General features: G+C 46.3%; 2 protein-coding genes across 4 annotated transcripts; one reads left to right on the forward strand and one right to left on the reverse strand.

Annotated features, from left to right (window-relative positions):
• Nucleotides 1–529: 529 nt before the first annotated feature.
• CIDEC (cell death inducing DFFA like effector c) lies at nt 530–9347 on the reverse strand. Of its 2 annotated transcripts, none has more exons than XM_036868750.1 (6): nt 9084–9155; nt 8753–8830; nt 7495–7648; nt 4152–4310; nt 3880–4067; nt 530–1132 (listed from the first exon to the last, which is right to left on the reverse strand). In XM_036868750.1, the coding sequence occupies exons 1-6, from the start codon at nt 9086–9088 to the stop codon at nt 964–966; spliced, it is 753 nt and encodes a 250-aa protein (XP_036724645.1). In that variant the 5' UTR covers nt 9089–9155; the 3' UTR covers nt 530–963. The 2 variants fall into 2 exon arrangements, with proteins under 2 accessions (XP_036724645.1, XP_036724646.1); XM_036868751.1 differs by having other exon boundaries at nt 531–1112; nt 9084–9347.
• A 5126-nt stretch (nt 9348–14473) lies between these two features.
• Nucleotides 14474–17399, forward strand: JAGN1 (jagunal homolog 1). Of its 2 annotated transcripts, none has more exons than XM_036868752.1 (2): nt 14474–14705; nt 16451–17399. In XM_036868752.1, exons 1-2 carry the CDS (start codon nt 14617–14619, stop codon nt 16911–16913), a joined length of 552 nt encoding a protein of 183 aa, XP_036724647.1. In that variant the 5' UTR covers nt 14474–14616; the 3' UTR covers nt 16914–17399. The 2 variants fall into 2 exon arrangements, with proteins under 2 accessions (XP_036724647.1, XP_036724648.1); XM_036868753.1 differs by having other exon boundaries at nt 14505–14705; nt 16326–17398.
• Nucleotides 17400–18099: the final 700 nt, after the last annotated feature.

Here is an 18099-nt window from a genome sequence, read left to right on the forward strand (position 1 = left end):
TTGCGGAGCACAGGCTCCAGACGCGCAGTCTCAGTAACTGTGGCTCACGGGCCTAGTTGCTCCGCGGCATGTGGGATCTTCCCAGATCAGGGCTCGAACCCGTGTCCCCTGCATTGGCAGGCAGATTCTCAACCACTGCGCCACCAGGGAAGCCCTCATGCTGTTCTGATTACTGTAGCTTTGTAGTATTGTCTGAAGTCTGGGAGGGTTATGCCTCCAGCTTTGTTCTTTTTCCTCAGGATTGCTTTGGCAATTCTGGCTCTTTTGTGTTCCCAAAGTCCTTCTGGTAGGCAAACTTATTTTGGAAATTGTCATTTACCATATTGATTACATGATCTGCTCAAGCCTCAGATTAAGCAGACATTAATTTCAGAATTAACTAATTTTTTTTTGTTGTTTGTTTTTTTGGTAGAAAAGTGCTGTTTCCTATAACCCCACATTATGGAGAATGGTTTGACAACAGAGTTCTCTCTTTCCTTAGACCTTACCAACTTTCCAGATAGAACCCCACCCTCACCTCGCAAAGAACAGAAGCAAAGAAGATGTATCAGCGTAAATAATTTATTGCGAACTCTCTAATATCATACACGAGTGGGTTGACAATTCACTCAGGAGCATTTGGGATGGGAGGCCAGGAGGTAGGCAGTGTAATGAAAGTGTAGCACGTGAAGACAGGTTGCTGAGGGACAGCCTTCCTGCCATAGCCTGCTGGTGACCAGTCTTGGCCCGCTAAGCTACCTGGGGCAGGAAGGAGCCGGACCAGGCCAAGAGCCCTCAGTTCTCCTTTGGCCAGCCCAGCCCAGGTTTCCGGCCCTTCCCCCTGCTTCATCATTCATGTTCCTGTGGGGCTGAGGGAGGTGTTGGGAAGGTAAGAAGCTGTCTAGCTGCCAGGCTTGTGGGTGCTTACCAGCTGAGCATGGGGTCCCCGGTCTAGTCCTTGGCTGGGCTTTCATTGCAGTATCTTCAGACAGGTCGGGATGAGGGATGGGGCTTTGCTCTTGGGAGGCTGCCCTCCCTCTGTGGCATCCAGGAGCTGCTGCAGGTAACAGGAGGTGCCGAGCAGCACGTGGCCTGTGGCCTGCATGCTGAAGAGGGCCCAGCGGAGAGCTTCTCTGGGTGGGATGAGGAGGCACTAGGGTCAAAACACAAAGAAAGCCCCTTCCTGCTTCCCCTAAATGCCTGCTCCCCCACGCTGCGTTCATAACTTCATAAACTGTAGAGTGATGTGCAAACAGAACAGATGCTGCCCTCCCTCAGCAAATAGGACAGGGTCTACAGTGTTACCTGCAATCGTACCTTAACTGAGACGTCCACAACCTCCCTCTTCTCGTGCAAAATTCAAGCTCATTTAACAAGGCCTTTTATTTTTCTCATGCTACTTTGGGCCAGCCAGACTGATCTCTGTCACATGACTCTGCCCTTCACAACCTCTGCTCTAGACAGAAGTGTTTCCAAGTCATTTGTAGTCTAGCTAATTTTCAGAGTGCTGGACGTGAAGATCTCCATGTCTGGTGTTGCAGTGTACTGAGGACAGAACTCCAGTCAGACAGGCCTGAGTTCTAATTCAGTTTCATTAGCTGTGGCAACCTTGGCAAACCTCTATAGCTCTGAGCTTCGGCACCCTCATCTGTAAAATGAGATCATACCATTTTGATCCCAGGGTTAGGAAGATGAAATAACATAAATCACTTAACATAGGACCTGATATGTAGACGAGAAGGGGAAACGTAGGATCAAGACTAGCTGGTTGAATGCTTCACTACTTTAACCAAATTCTTATCCAGATCTGTTTGAAAGAGATAGGTGAGGCTCACTAGGGGTGTCTAGTCCTAGGGGGGGATCAGGGAGAAGAACACAAAAGGAAAATAAATTCTTTCTGGCTGATATTAAAACTTGTCTTCTATTAACCTTCATTCAGTAAAGGAACTTATATTATGGCTGAGGTGGAGGAGGGCAGAAAGACAATTAGAATCATAAACATCTGTACATGAAAATACTTAAAAAATTTAAAGGTGAAACCTGAGAAGAATACCCATTTCTCAAATTAGAGAACTGAGGCTTCAAACCAGCTGTCTGGACATAAATAGGAATGAAATTCTGACACATGCTACAATATGGATGAACTTTGAAAACATTATGCTAAGTGAAATAAGCCAGACACAGAAGGGCAAGTATTGTATGATTATACTTACATGAGTTGCCTAGAATAGGAAAATTAACGGAGACAGGAAGTAGAACAGAGGTTAGCAGGGCTGGGGGAAGCGGGTGTGGAGAGTTAGTGTTTAATGGGTACAGAGTTACAGTTAGGGATGATGAAAAAGTTCTGGAAATAGAGGCACAAGTAACTGTTGCACAACACTGTGAATGTACTTAATGTCACTGAATTTTATACTTAAAAAAAAAGTGGTTAAAATGGTAAATTTTATGGTATGTGTATTTTACCACCATTAAAGAAAAAACACTTGCTGATGCCACTAAGTCATTCCACTGATTCCAGCTTGCTGTTGTTTTTTGTTTTTCTTTTGGGACCAATATGCCTACTGTGTTTAGCTCTGAGGGTCCCACTTCCCCTAGATGGACTGAGTTTAAAGGCTGAAACTTCTTGCTCTAGATTTTGCAATCTGCAAACTGCTGGCAGCAAGCCCAGATCAAGAGAGGTATAAGATATGGTATAAGAGGAAAATGGAACTTCTTGCCATAGAACGAGGCTCAAGCCTGCCGCTCAGTGTTATCTCTGGCAGGCAGAACCACACGGCCTCAGGTCCCTCATCTGCAGACTGGGAATGCAGAGAATAAACTCGGAAAGCCAAGAAGGTCTGGTATGCTCTAGCTACATACGTTCTGGCAGAACTCTGGAAGGAGTAGGATTTCTCAGAAGCCCCTGAGAATGAGGATCATATGTATCTTCATTCATTGTACAGTTATTTGAATTATTGCTACGTACCAGCATTCACCAAGGTATTGGAGGCAACAGCAATTCTTGCCCTCACGGAGCTTGTTCTGACATCTTATTTATCTCTGTGTCTCTAGCTCATAGCATAGGGCCAGGACACAGAGAGTGCTCAGTAAACACTAAATGAAGCAACTGGGGAGGAGTAGCGTCTGTCAGAAGTAACTGGCAAGAGGCCAGCTTTGTGGTTTTCGACTATTTAGATGCCTCTGCCTCAGTGGCTACATCTGCCTAATGAGGTAAGAATTCTCTAGAGCACCACTGGAATAGCTGAATTTGGAAACCACTACCATAACAGTACTTGTCTTATGATTAAACCTATTCCCATGCTTCCTGTGATACTTGATTAGACTGTCAAAAGTAAAGTAAAAAGTTTCTTTTAAAGTTCATTAGATGATACAAATGACTATTGTCCAGAGACATACAAATTAATTCCATTCTATGGAAGGACAGTTATTTCATCCCTCCCACCCCCATGGAAAAATCCAATTTTGTATTTATAAATAGCTCAGCATTCTTGTTGGATCTATGTATGGGTGGGATTTTGAACTTATTGTAACTTCTTGCTGGTTCTCTCACTAGTTGAGTTCAATAAAATTTTTGACACATGTTCATTTTTCAAAAGATTAGAAGACTACTTAGGAAAACTGCTACTTTAGGTGAAAAATAATTAGTTGTTATAGTGGAAGGTAATTAGAAAAGCTAAATGTATCCAGGTTCCACCAGCAGGAGTATATGTATCCCTTTGGCATATACTACTATAAACTAAAGCATGAATTCAGCCATAAAGTCCTAGACAAATGCTAATTGTCATGCTTTGTCAGCATCAACACCAGGCCCAGGCTCCAAGAAGTCTGAGGTGCATGGGGGAAGATAGGGCCTCTCCCATTGCTGTGTACCCAGCCTGTACCTAATCCCAAGTCACTCACTTCATGACGCGTCTGGCCCCGTAGCAGCGCAGATCATAGGAAAGGGAGTATGTGCCATAGAGAGTCGCCTTCACGTTCAGGCAACCAATGAAGTCCTGTGGGTTCACCTTGTACAGGTCGAAGGTTACTCGGGCCACATCGATCTTCTCGGCAGGCTTACGGGAGAGGGAGAGTTGGTACCTAGTGCCCTGCATCAAGACAAGCATGTGGTTGGCACCCCTCAAGGATTTCTCCTAAGCTCCCAGTATTCTCCCTGACAGGTGGGACGTCACCTGCTCTGATGGGGGCTGCCATTTCTGCCCCTTATGGAGGACCATGAATACGGTGTCATCTGCCAGGGATTGGAAATACTCTTCTGTCTCTACAGTTGTGCCATCTTCCTCCAGCACCAGGAAGAAAGGCTTGTCTGCCAGCATCAGGGTATCCTGGACCTGGAGAATAAGGTAAGTGATGCTTCTGCCATCACATGTAGCCACAGAGCTGGTATGGGGAAGACCCACATTACACACCTCAGCTGGCACACCTCACACACACACTAGCGGGCCGGGATTTATGGGATGGGACTGGAACCCAGGGCTCTTGCTGTGGGATCACCATCCAAAGAACCTATATTATGGTATCCCTTGGTATCTGACTTCATGGTTAATATTCTAGAATAGTGCTGTCCAATAAAAATATAATGGGAGGGACTTCTCTGGTGGTCCAGTGGTAAAGAATCTGCCTTGCAATGCAGGGGATGCGGGTTCGATCCCTGGTCAGAGAACTAAGATCCCACATGCCGCGGGGCAACTAAGCCCACGTGCCACAACTATTGAGCTCGTGCACCTCAACTAGAGCCCGCATGCTGCAGACTATAGAGCCCACACACCCTGGGGCCCGCACGCCACAACTAGAGAAGAGAAAACCCGCATGCCACAACTAGATAGAAGCCCACGCACCACAATGAAAGATCCCTCATGCCTCAACGAAGATCCCCCGGGCCACAACTAAGACCCGACACAGCCAAAAAATAAAAAATAAATCTTAAAAAAATATAATGGGAGTCACACATGTCATTTTTAATTGCGATATAATTCACATGCCATAAAATTCACTCTTTTAAAGTACACAATCCAGTGGTTTTTAGCATATTCACAAAGTTGTGCAACTACCACCACCATATAATTTCAAAACATTTTCAACCCCATTTTTACCCCAAAGAGAAACCTAGCCCCATTAGCTGTCACTCCTCATTTCCTAGCCCTTGGCAACCTCTCCTCTTCTGTCCATCTCTGTGGATCTGTCTATTCTGGACATTTCATATAAGTGGAATCATACAATGTGTGGTCTCTTTAGACTGGCTTCTTTCACTTAACAAGTTTTCAAGGTTCATCTATGTTGCAGCATGATTCTTTACTTTTTTATGGCTGAATAATATTCTACTAAATAGATATACCACATTTTTAATGCATTCTTCAATTGATGGACATGTGGGTTGTTTCTATTTTTTGAGTATTATGAATAGTGCTGCTATGCACATTCATGTACAAATTTTTGTGTGACATGTCTTTTCAATTTTCCTGGATATATACCTAGGATTGGAATTGCTGAGTCATATAATAACTCTATGTTTACTCTTCTTAAGGAAATACCAAACTGTTTTCTGAAGCTGTTGCATGATTTTACATTCCCAACAGCAATTTCTCTACATCCTCACCAACACTTGTTAGTCTGTCTTTTATTTTAGCCATTCTAGCGGTATGAAATGTTTTTGATTTGCATTTCCCTAATGACTAAGGATGCTGAGCATCTTTTCATGTGTTATCAGCCATTTGTACATCTTCTTTGGAGAAACATCTACTTAGATTCTTTGCCCATTTTCAACTGGATCGTCTTTTTATTGAGTTTTAAGAGTTCTTTATATATTCTTGATACTAGACCCTTATCAGATATGTGATTTGCAAATACTTTCTCCCATTCTGTGGGTTATCTTTTCATTTTTTTTGATAGTGTCCTTTGATGCACAGAAGTTTTTAATGTTGATAAAGTCCAACTTTTTTCCCTTTGGTTACTTGTGCTTTGGTGCCATATCTAAGAAACCAAGGTTATGAACACTTATACCTATGTTTTCTTCTAAGGGTTTTATAGTTTTAGCTCTACATTTAGATCTTTGATCTGCTTTGAATTAATTTTATATGTAGTATGAGGGAGGGATCCAACTTCATTCTTTTGCATTTGGATAGCCCATTGTCTCAGTAATATTTGTTGAAAAGACTATTCTTTCTCCATTGAATAGTCTTGGCATCCTGTTAAAAATCAATTGACCACAGATACATGGATTTATTTCTGGACTCTCAGTTCTATTCAGTTGATTTGTATGTATTATGGGCTGAATGGTATCCCCCCAAAATTCATATGTTGAAGTCCTAATCCCAGTACCTCAGAATGTGACTATATTTGGAGATAGAGTCTTTAAAGAAGTAATTATATTAAAATTAGGGCATTAGAGTGGGCCATAATCCACTATGACTTGTAAGAAGAAAAGGTGTCTTTATAAGAAGGAAAGATGGGCTTCCCTGGTGGCGCAGTGGTTGAGAATCTGCCTGCCAATGCAGGGGACACGGGTTCGAGCCCTGGTCTGGGAAGATCCCACATGCCGCGGAGCAACTAGGCCCGTGCGCCACAACTACTGAGCCTGTGCGTCTGGAGCCTGTGCTCCGCAACAAGAGAGGCCGCAATAGTGAGAGGCCCGCGCACCGCGATGAAGAGTGGCCCCCGCTTGCCGCAACTGGAGAAAGCCCTCGCACAGAAACGAAGACCAACACAGCCAAAAATAAATAAATAAATAAATAAATTTAAAAAAAAAAAGAAGAAGGAAAGATTAGGACAAGTTACTCCCAACCAAGTGTAGGGGGAGCATGGAAATGGGGAAGGGTGTCATTCTTGCCCAATGTTACTACCACCCACAAGAGCTGTGTGTCCTTGGTTTCCTCTCTGGAAGCTTACCTGATCAATAATTTTTACTTTTTTTTTTTTTTTTTTTTGACCGTGCCGAGGGACATGCGGGATCCTAGTTCCCTAACCAGGGATTGAACCTGTGCCCCCTGCATTGGAGCAGGAAGTCTTAACCACTGGACCACCAGGGAAGTCCCACCTAATCAAAAGTTTGAAGAAAGACTTCCACAGCTGTTAACAAAGCTTTGCGTGGAAGGCCAATGTAGGAGACAGATTGAAGGAGAATTGCCCTGCATGAAGGTAAGGGAAGGAGATAGGGAAGGGAATCTCTAAAATCTTGCACAATACCCCAACTTCTGGGCACTTCTACAAGTTTAAGTACTACTGGAAAAGGGAACCTAAGGGTCCCTCCAGTAAGAAAAATAGACTCCAAAAATACCACTGACCTATTGTTAGTATCAGACGGTAATGTACTGCCCTCCCCCTGTCAACAGACAGACAGGACTCCAGGTGGGCACTACAAGCCCACTGGAGTGCCATTAGAAAGGAAATCTTTTCACCATCTAAGCCATGAACTCCACCCCTCCTGAACCCCTGGCTCATGATGCAGAGGCAGCTGTTGGGGCCGGCTCTCAGCCAAGGTCCCCATAGAGGGCTGTGCAGAGGCAGGCCCATTCCTACCTTGAGGCGGAGGTCCTCAAGGCTGTGTGTCATGATGCCCTTCCGCACACTCCGGTCAGCACTGCTTACTCTGCAGGGCCGGGCCCTGGGGGCCTCCGGGCTGGGCTCTGACAGCAGCTTCTGGGTCACCACCGAGGTGCTGACTGCCACGTACCTGGAGGCCATATGGAGCATCAGAATGAGCTGTCTGATGCCTCCCAGCCCTCAGCGCACAGCAGGGTAACTTACTCTCCCAATCCTCCAGGCTGAGCTCATCATATTCCTCCTCCCCTACCACCCACCAGACCTGCTCTAGACAGTCTTCCTCAAAAGCCTGCTGGATTGCTGCATCTTTTTTTTTTTTTTTTTAATATTTATTTATTTATTTATTTTGGCTGTGCCAGGTCTTAGTTGCGGCACGCGGGATCTTTAGTTTTGGCATGTATGTGGCATCTAGCTCCCCGACCAGGTACTGAACCCATGCCCCCTGCATTGGGAGCGTGGAGTCTTACCCACTGGACCACCAGGGAAGTCTCTGGATCAGTGCATCTTAAACTTTAGTGGACACATCAGTCCCCTGGTGATCTTGTTAAAATGCAGGTTCTGATTCAGTAGGTCTGGGTAGGTTCTGAGATTTTATGTATGTAATGAGTTCCCAAGTGATATTGACACTGCTGGGTTTCAGACCGTGACAAGTAGCCAATGATAGAGAACTACCCCACATTTGCCCAATTACCACTTTCCTCTCTTAGCCTCATTCTTCTCACCTGTAATGTGAGACAAAGTGGCAAAGCTGAGGTCAATATAAGACAGTTTTGAACTCAGATACACGATGTAGAACAAAAGGAGTGCAGTGAACCTAGATTTTGGAGTCAGGCAGACCCAAGTTCGAATCCTGGCTCCACTGCCCATTTGCTAGGTGACTGAGAGAGCCCACCCTGTGCCTCGGTTTCCCCATCTATTAATTTGGCATAATAATCCCCACTTCCCAAAGTTGTGGTGAGGTTTAAATGAGATCAATAATGAAAGCATCAAGCAGTATCTACCTCTTTCTACTCAATGTGTGATATGGGGGACTCGGGGGGGGAGAGACAGCAGCATTAATATCTCCTGGGGGCTTGTGGGAGGGGCAAAGCTTGGGTCCCACTCCAGACCTCCTGAATCAGCACCTGCATTTGAACAAGACGCCCAGGTGACTTATATGCCCATCGAAGTTCAAGAAGGTCTGCCCTACAGCTCACAGTAGCTCCCCTTCCCTTCCATGCTTGACTCTCCTCACCTGGAGAGGGACCTGGGGTAGAGAAGGCTGAGGGACTTCATGGCGTACTCCATCCTCGTCAGCTGGACAGTGTTGGGCCTGGGAAGGAAGCAGAGACAGCTCCTTAGGTGGGGATGGGAGGGTTCCCTCTCTCTTGTCTTTTGACACAGAGCAACCCAACCTCCATCCATCAAGCCTCTGCTCTGGTCTCCCCTAGCAACTCACACACACACCTCCCCCAGCCCTTCCCCTGTCCCACCCATGTACGCCACCGTGACTAAGCTGGAGACCCCCTTAGTGCCCAGGCTCAGCCCTGCTCCGCAGCCGCTCCTCCCTCCCCGGCACCACTCACTCCATGTTTCTCTGACCTTGGCTCTGGTCACACTGATCAGGGTTCACAAGTCGGGACTGAAGAGGCCCTGCCTGGTTAGTTCCTGTCCTGGGGGCAGAGTCCACTTTACGCTGGCAGGAGGCGAGTCACACCACCTTGCACTGCTGGGGACCTTCCCTGACCTGTTGCTCAGAGACCTCCCAGGCCAGGCAACCCAGCCTAAGCCTGGTCTCTCCAGTGGGTCCTTGAGCAATCTGAACCCCTCCTGAGGGTTCCTGCTGGCCAGAGACTCTCTACCATGATGGAACCGTTCTATATCCGTTCTCTCCAATACTGGAGCTGCTAGCCCCACAAGGCGATTGAGCACTTGAAGTGTGGCAGTACAACTGAGGAGCTGGATTTTTATTTTTATTGAATGTTAACTAACTTAAATGTACACAGCCACTGTGGCTCAAGGCTGCTGGCAGCCATCTGGGCACTAGCCGACGGCCCTGGGCTGACCTGCCCGCCCTTCTCTCCTGAGCCTGCTCGATAAAGCTCCTGCAGGCTCCAAGCCCTCCTGCAGGCAGTTCCTCCGCCTGTAATGCCTCCCTTGGCCCAGGGCTAAACGTTTGCAGCCCTGAAGCCCGAGTTTCACTGTTTTCCACGGCTCGGAAAGCCTTCTTAGACGGCTCACGGAATTTCCCCTTCATCTTTGCCCTTCCTTCTTCCTAGCCAAGTGGGCCTCAGTGTCTGCTTCTGCCATAGCAGCCCCGCTCCTTGGGTGCCCCGCCCTGAGATGTTCTCCCTTTCCCAGCCCCCATGCAGACAGGGCCTGCCTCAGAGCCAGGGGCTCAAGGAGTGCATGGAACGAAGCCCCCTCCCCAGTCTTTCCTTCTGACAATGCAGGGGACGCCCCAGGCCAGCCTGTCTGTGAAAGCCCTCTCCCCCACTTAGCACTACCCACATCAGCTCCCTCCTCACTCCCAATCGTAAAACTCCACCCAGCCCCACCTCACCGGTTCTCTAGGAGCCAGAACCAAACCAAAACAAAAAACCCAGAATAAGAAACTCCTTACCTCCTAACCTTCCAATACTGCCCTGCTCAGCCCAGCCCTCCCTCCATTTTATTTCCAGCTCCCAGGGCAGCCCCTCCCCTGGCCTCCAGCCCCAGCTGGAAAAGAGCACAGGCACTGAGTGTGCAGCTCTCACCCTTGGGATGTCAAGCCAGCCTCACTTCCAGAAAAAGCCAGAAAGGAGGGGTGGAGGCATGTTTCGAAAGATCTGGGGCAGGGTATGGCCCAGGACATGGTATTGGGCACAGAGGGCACAGGAAACAGGCAGGTGTGCATGGTGGTCCCAGCTCTACCCATGTTAGCTGTTGGAGTGTAGACAAGTTCCCTTAACCTCCTGATCCCCAGTTTCTCTCACCTTTTCAACAGAGATAATGATTCCTGTCTTAATGATCCTGACCGAGGTAAGGATTTGTAATAATAAAAGTAAAGGGCTTTGCAACAGAGATACTTAATAGATAGAAACAAATATTGGTATTATTGATAATATAATTATTTAATAATAGCAGATAATTTAATAATAATAATAAAGACTAGCTGAAATGTGTAGTGGTTAAGAGTGTAAGATCTATGACCCAGCAGTTCTACATATACATAGTATTTGGAGTTATATATATATCTCCAAGGGAAATGAAAATCTATGTCAACACAAAAACTCATACACGAGAAAGTTCATAGTGTTATTCACAACCGGCAAAATGTAGAAACAACCCAAATGTTCGTCAATTGATGAATGGATAAAAAACTGTGGTATATCCATAAATGGAATATTATTTGTCAATCGAATCGGATCTATGCTACTACAGTACATGGACAAACGTTGAAAACATTATGCAAAGTGAAATCACAAGGGATTTATTACGCAAACATTATGCAAAGCCAGTCACAAGAGATCACATACATACTTGTATCATTCCACTTGTATGAAATGTCCAGAATAGACAAAACTATAAAGACAAAAAATTAATTAGTGGTTGTTTAGAGGGGCTGGAGAGTGGAAGGGGAATGGGGACTGCTAGTGGGCATGGGGTTTCTTTCAGGGGAGCCCAGAAAAAGTTCTAATCTAGTAATCTAAACACAATCTACTTTGATGATTGTGCTAAGTCTATTTGGAGGTTGTACAACCCTGCAAATATACTAAAACCATCGGATTGTACACCTAAGCGTGTGTGGTATATGGATTATATCTGCATAAAGCTGTTTTTAAAAAAAGAGTTCAACCTCACCTTTCTTTTAGAGTTGGGTTTTTCACACTACTGCATCAGAATCACATGGAAGGCTTGTTAAAAATTAGCTTGCTGGCCTCCACCGCAGAGTTTCTGACTCAGTATGTCTGGGGTGGGGCCTAAGAAAGTGTATTTCTAAGAGTTTCCGAGCTGATGCTGACACTGTGGCTACTTAGGGACCCTATTTTGAAAACCAGCAGTCTAGCACTAGCTGTGTGATGTAACTCATCTAAGCTTCAGTTGGATCTAACAAATGGGCATTAAAAATAGTTCCTACCCCACTGGGTTGTCATGAAGATTAAATGAGATAATCGTGAAAAGTACTTGATATAAAGTTTAGTGCACCCATCAGGCTCAATAAATAGCTATAATCATCATCATCATCATCCTCCTATTACTTATGTCTAAATCCTTCCCTATAAAAGCTTTCAGGCAACCATCATTCATTCACTCAACAAATACTTATTAGGCACTTACCGTGAGCCAGCCCTCCTAGGGTCTGAGAATACAGCAGGAAACAACACAGCCTTGTCCCACACTTCAAGGAGCTGACATTCCTGGAGGAAGGGGGAACTCAGACCATGAACAAATATGCAAATAATCAAGATAATTTCAGATAATGATGTTCTGGGAAGAAAACAACACAAGGTGATATGATAGCAAATGGCTGGAGAGCTAGATTGGCCTGTGGGCTTAAGAAAGGCCTCAGAGGTGAGCTTTCAGCTAAATCCTGACTGATGAGAAGTCAGTCTTTTCAAGACCTGGAGTGTCTTGGTCTGTTTGGGCTGCTATACAGAATACCATAAACTGGTGGCTAATAAGCAACTTATTTCTCATAGTTCTGGAGGCTGACAAGTCCAAGATCAAGGTGCTGGTAGTTCTGGTCTCTGGTGAAGACCTTCTTCCTGGTTCACAGAGAGTTGTCCTCTCTCTGTGTCCTCACCTGGTAGAAGGAGCAAGGGAGTCTCTTTGATAAGTACACTAATCCCGCCACCCCCAAATCCCACCTCCAAATATCATCACATTGGGGATTAGGTTTCAACATACAAATGGGGGCAAGGCGGGGGCGGACACAAACATTCAGTCTATAGTGTTCCACCCGGGACTGGAATCCAGTCTTTTGAAGTCCTGGGGCATTCAAGGTAAAGGAAACATCAGTGCAAAGGATTTGAGAAGAGAATGAGCAGGGTGAGGAGACAGGAACACAAATCACTAAACTTCAAGACAGACCAAGAGCCAGAAGAGAAGTACCAATACTTCAGGGAGGAAGTTCTGGGGAAAGGGTTGGGGCCCCTGCCTTGGACATTCATGCCTCAAATATTTATTGAACATCCAACATGTGCCTAGTGTCTCATGATAAGCCAATGGATGACTCAGAAGCAGTCTGACTCAGAAGCCCTGATGAACATCATGGAAATCACACACAGAAAAGAAAAGGATAAGCACAAGCTAAAGCCAGAGAGTGTCTGTGGGGGATGGAGGAATGCTTGGTGAACCTGAGGATTCTTCACAGTGCTTAGGAGAAGAGGATGGTTTTGGCTCATTCATAATTTATGTATTCAGCAAGCATTTTTTATTTATTTATTTATTTATTTATGGCTGCGTTGAGTCTTCGTTGCTGTGTGCATGCTTTCTCTAGTTGCGGTGAGCAGGGGCTACTCTTCGTTGCGGTGCACGGACTTCTCATTGCGGTGGCTTCTCATGTTGTGGAGCACGGGCTCTAGGCACGCGAGCTTAGTAGTTGTGGCACACTGACTCAGTAGTTGTGGCTTGCGGGCTCTAGAGCACAGGCTCCGTAGTTGTGGCGCACGGGCTTAGTTGCTCCGCCGCATGTGGCGTCTTCCCGGACCAGGGATCGAACCCGTGTCCCCTGCAGGCCGATTCTTAACTACTGCGCCACCAGAGAAGTCCTGATGACTCGGTTCTTACCCCTCTCTTTGAGGCGCTCACCTCTGGTCTGGGAGGCAGATGTCTGAGCATGGTTCTCAAATGCTGAAATGCATCAAATCATTTGAGCACCTTGGAATAGAGACGGACTCTAGTTATGAAGCAAAATTGAGAAGCCAAAAAAGAAAAGACTATATATTCAACCTTATGAAAAAACTATTCTACATGTTAAAATTGTAACACCATGAGTAAATCAAAAGACGTACAATAAATAGGAAAAATATATGGCAACTAAAATTATAGACAAGAGGTCATCTCTCTCTCTCTCTCTCTGCCATCTGTATATAAATTAACAAGACCAACAATGCAGTAGAAAAATGGACAAAGGATACGAACACAGTTCAGGGAAATGAAATACAAATGACTCAAACATAAAAAGATACTTCAGTTTTTTCAGATAACAATTTTGAAATTTTCTTATTTTATGTATTTTTTTATTGTGGTAAAATGTACATAACATAAAATTAACGATCTTTAAGTACACAGTTCAGTGGCATGAAGTATATTCATACAGTTGTGCAACCATCATCACCACATTCCTTGGCAACCACTACTCTGCTTTCTGCCTCTACCTAATTTCTTTTTCTTTCATGGCCTTGACATTTCTTAAAAGTATATCCAGTTATTTTGTAGAACGTCCCTCAATTTGAGTTTATCTGTCACCTCTTCATGATTAGATTCAGGTTAAGTATTTTGGGCAAGAAAATCACCTCAGTGCTGCTGTGTCCTCAATATTAGCAGGAGGCATAAGGAGTCAGTTTGTCTCACTCCTGGGCAAGTTAACTTGATTACTTAGTTAACGGGGTGCGTGCCAGGTTTCTCCACTGTAAAGTTACCGTTTCTTCTTGCAAAGATTAATCCGTGGGGAGATATTTTGAGACTTTGAGTGTGAAAGATGCACGCTCTTGGGAAAGTCACAGATCCCTTCCAGGCATCAGTTTCTCCATCTGTGAAGTGGGAACAGAGACGTCTTAAACTCGAATTAGAATTAAAGAAAGTGTAAGTGCTCGAGAGGGTGGAGTATCAGCTCCCGACCTTGGCAAAAAGAAAAACGTGCCAGAGCTTAACTTTCTGCGCGCTCCAAAGGCTGGGGAGAGACGGACAGGGCGGGGCCGAGAAGAAAAGCATGTGCGTATGTGTGCGCGTGCGCAGAGACGTGACTACAGAGTCGGTCCTCCGGAGATAGAGAGGGCGGAAGTTGTCCTCACAGAACCGCTCGGCTGTTGGGTGGGCGGAGCTGCGGCGGCGGCGTAGGGTTGGCAGGCATGTTGGCGCTCTAATCGCCGCAGCTGGTCGGCGTGAGGGGTTCCAGGGCTCTGGGCAGGGAAGATGGCGTCTCGGGCAGGCCCGCGAGCGGCCGGCACCGACGGCAGCGACTTTCAGCACCGGGAGCGCGTCGCCACGCACTACCAGATGAGGTATGAAGTGAGGCGAGGAGCTCGCAGGGCCTGGGACGCGACGCCGGCCCGGCCTCAGGGTCTTGCTCCCCAGTCCGTTCTCGCGCACCTGCCAAGTCCCCTCCTCCTGCGACGGCCCGGGGCCGGCCCCCAATCCCGGGAAGTCGCGTCGCTCCTGTGCGCTCCACCCCTTGATCCCGCTGTGCCTTGAGGGGTACGGCCCCGCCTGGGCTCCGGTGTCTCGGCGATGCTGGCCCCGCTCTCCGATCTCGGGAACCTGATTTCTAATTGAGCCTCAGTTTGCTTATCTGGCAAGGGAAAATTAATCTACCTTTTCGGTCTTGGTGATGAGTTAGTGAGCCAATAATCGCGTAAAGAGCGTAGCATAAGATCTAGCACGTAAGTCCGCCCAGTACGCGGTAGCTGTTATATTTTGGGTTGTTTTGGGGATTTGGACCTTGAAGTCCAGACTTTCTCTGCCTCAAATGAGTTTTATGAAACCGCCCACGTAAGGGATATTTATACGTTCGTTTATCCGTTCAACAAATATTTATTGAGCTTCTACCCATCAGGCATTGTGCTAGGCCCTGAGGATGGAATAGCGAAAGCAGCCCTGGTCTTTGTATTCATGTTATACCTTCAATAAAAAAGTTTATTGACAAACAAAACTGGCCCCTGCCTTCATGGAGCTTGAAGTCTACAAGTGACTGATTCCCCTCCTGCCCCACCTTTCTGCACTTTCTGTAATGAATATTTTAAAAAATAAAAATTTTTTAGAGATTTTCTTTACTTAAATCCATTGAAATTTCCCAGAATCTTTTCCACGTCTTAATGACAAGCTCTTTGAAACCTCACTTTATTCTTGTCCTTAGACCCTTGTCTAAAGGACACCTCACAACTTAAAGCCAGTGTTTTCATGCCTGTCTAGAGCAGAAACTCTGCTCTATGAAGGTGTGAAGGGGATATATTTAGGACCTGAGAGAATTCAAAGAATAAGAGAAAATATGCTTACTTTAGATGAAAAATGTACTCTAGCTGGAGAAGTACGGGCAGCCTGAGTTGGTTTCCTTGCTGCCAATACCTCCTTCCATAGACTATCCTCCTATGCTACACAGTCAGAGTTCTCGTTCATTTTTTTTTTTTTTGGCCGCACCATGGGGCTTGCAGGACCTTAGTTCCCCGACCAGGGATTGAACCCGTGGCCTTGGCAGTGAAAGCCCAGATTTCTAACCACTGGACCGCCAGGGAATTCCCCAGAGTTCTCTTTCTAAACACAGCCCTGAGTTACTCTTCTGTCTTTAAAGTGACTCAGTGATAGTCCTTGCAACTTCATATCCTGCTACTCCCTTCTCCACCACAATGTAGTCCTTCCACACCCAACCATTTGCTCTCCTGGAACACAAATGCTTATGCCTTTTTGCCTGCGTGCTGTTACCTCTGCTTGGAATGTCCATCTCCACCCACGTCTCAGAGCCTAGCTCAGGTAACACCCTTGTCCAGACAGCCTTCTCAGTCAACTCATCTCAATCAGAATTCATTACTCCTTCCTTTGATTCCGTATATTTTGCAACATAGATTTACTAGAGTTTTTCCAGTTCATTTTTTAATTAACTTTTTTCTTCCTGTGTACCTTGTTCCCAGCCTCCAGGCAGGAACTATACCTCATTCACGTCTGTTTCCCAGTGTCCAGTATAGTTGCCTGACGTAGAGTTGGTGGTCAGAAAATTTTGAATGAAAGGTACTTCTCCCTCTGCTCTGCCCCACAGTGTGACCCTCAAGTATGAACTCAAGAAGCTGATCTACGTGCATCTGGTCATATGGCTGCTGCTGGTTGCCAAGATGAGCGTGGGGCACCTGAGGCTCTTGTCGCACGATCAGGTGGCCATGCCCTATCAGTGGGAGTACCCCTATTTGCTGAGCATTGTGCCCTCCCTCTTGGGCCTCCTCTCCTTCCCCCGCAACAACATTAGCTACCTGGTGCTCTCCATGATCAGCATGGGGCTCTTTTCCATCGCTCCCCTCATATATGGCAGCATGGAGATGTTCCCTGCTGCACAGCAGCTCTACCGCCATGGCAAGGCCTACCGCTTCCTCTTTGGTTTCTCTGCCGTCTCCGTCATGTATCTGGTGTTGGTGCTGGTGGTCCAAGTGCATGCCTGGCAGTTATACTACAGCAAGAAGCTCCTAGACTCTTGGTTCACCAGCACACAGGAGAAGAAGCGTAAATGAAGCCTGCTTGATGAACTACTGTGTGAGGTGAAGCCTGGGCCTCCCATCCAGTGGAGTGAGAGGGTAGAGGAGCTGTTCTAAAACCTCCTTCGGTGATTTTGGCAGCTGCGATGTTGGCAACTAGTGCAAACTAGGCCCAAGTTCTGCAAAGCCCCTTCTGTTGCAATCAGCTGGTAGCAAAACTATGTTTAATTTACTCCTGGTTGGTGGAACTGGGTGATCAGCAGCTGTGAAACTAATTTCAGCTGGTTGAAGTTGAGATCCTTCTGAGTTTTTCATCCTTGCCTCTTGGTCATTGTCTCCGCTTCCATCCATCACCCCTTAGCCACCGAGACTGAAGGAGATAGGGAATAAATCACATTCTACTTCAATCTATTGAGTCATGGGGCAGGAAACATTTGAGAGGCTGCTCCCCTTGCAGGCTGTGGTCTCTGCTGTGAAGCGTTTTAATTAAAAAACCTCAATAAAGTTACAACTGCCTTGTCCCCCCTGTGCTTTGTGTTCGGCATCTGATAGAGTGTGAAAAGTGTGGTTTTTTTTTGTTTTTTTGTTTTTAATTTTTATTTATTTATTTATTTTTGGTTGTGTTGGGTCTTTGTTTCTTGCGAGGGCTTTCTCTATTTGCGGCAAACGGGGGCCACTCTTCATCGCGGTGCGTGGGCCTCTCACTATCGCAGCCTCTCTCGTTGCGGAGCACAGGCTCTAGACGTACAGGCTCAGTAGTTGTGGCTCACGGGCCCTAGTTGTTCCGCGGCATGTGGGATCTTCCCAGACCAGGGCTCGAACCCGTGTCCCCTGCATTAGCAGGCAGATTCTCAACCACTGTGCCACCAGGGAAGCCCTGAAAAGTGTGTTGTTTGAGCGGCCTTAGTCACTAGGAGGTACGTAGAGGCTCCCCGAGAAACCTGGCAGTGGCAGTGGGGAAGCGAACTGGACATAGGAAACTTAAGTCATAGTTGCAACCCTGCAGCTGATTGGCAGGAACTACTGTGGGCCATACATTTAACCTCCACCTCTCAAATGGCCCGTTCTCATTTATCCAGCTTGGGTTATGGGTTCGTCTTTTGGTTGGATATTCATGTTTATCATTCAGTGTTAACAGTGTTAGTTATGTGTCTAATACTGTTTTATGGTATCCAAAAGAATTTTAAAGTATCCTGCATATAGAAAATTTGCAATCTAGGTG

Source organism: Balaenoptera musculus, chromosome 11, assembly GCF_009873245.2.
Source record: "Balaenoptera musculus isolate JJ_BM4_2016_0621 chromosome 11, mBalMus1.pri.v3, whole genome shotgun sequence".
Classification (NCBI taxonomy): Eukaryota; Metazoa; Chordata; class Mammalia; order Artiodactyla; family Balaenopteridae; genus Balaenoptera; species Balaenoptera musculus.

Coding starts and splice junctions, on each gene's coding strand:
- JAGN1 (XM_036868752.1), top strand. CDS start 14,617: ATGGCGTCTCGGGCAGGCCCGCGAGCGGCCGGCACCGACGGCAGCGAC. Junction 14,706..16,450: donor GCCACGCACTACCAGATGAG/GTATGAAGTGAG, acceptor TCTGCCCCACAG/TGTGACCCTCAAGTATGAAC.
- CIDEC (XM_036868750.1), bottom strand. Junction 7,649..8,752: donor TACCCCAGGTCCCTCTCCAG/GTGAGGAGAGTC, acceptor TATGGCCTCCAG/GTACGTGGCAGTCAGCACCT. Junction 4,311..7,494: donor TTGAGGACCTCCGCCTCAAG/GTAGGAATGGGC, acceptor CTTATTCTCCAG/GTCCAGGATACCCTGATGCT.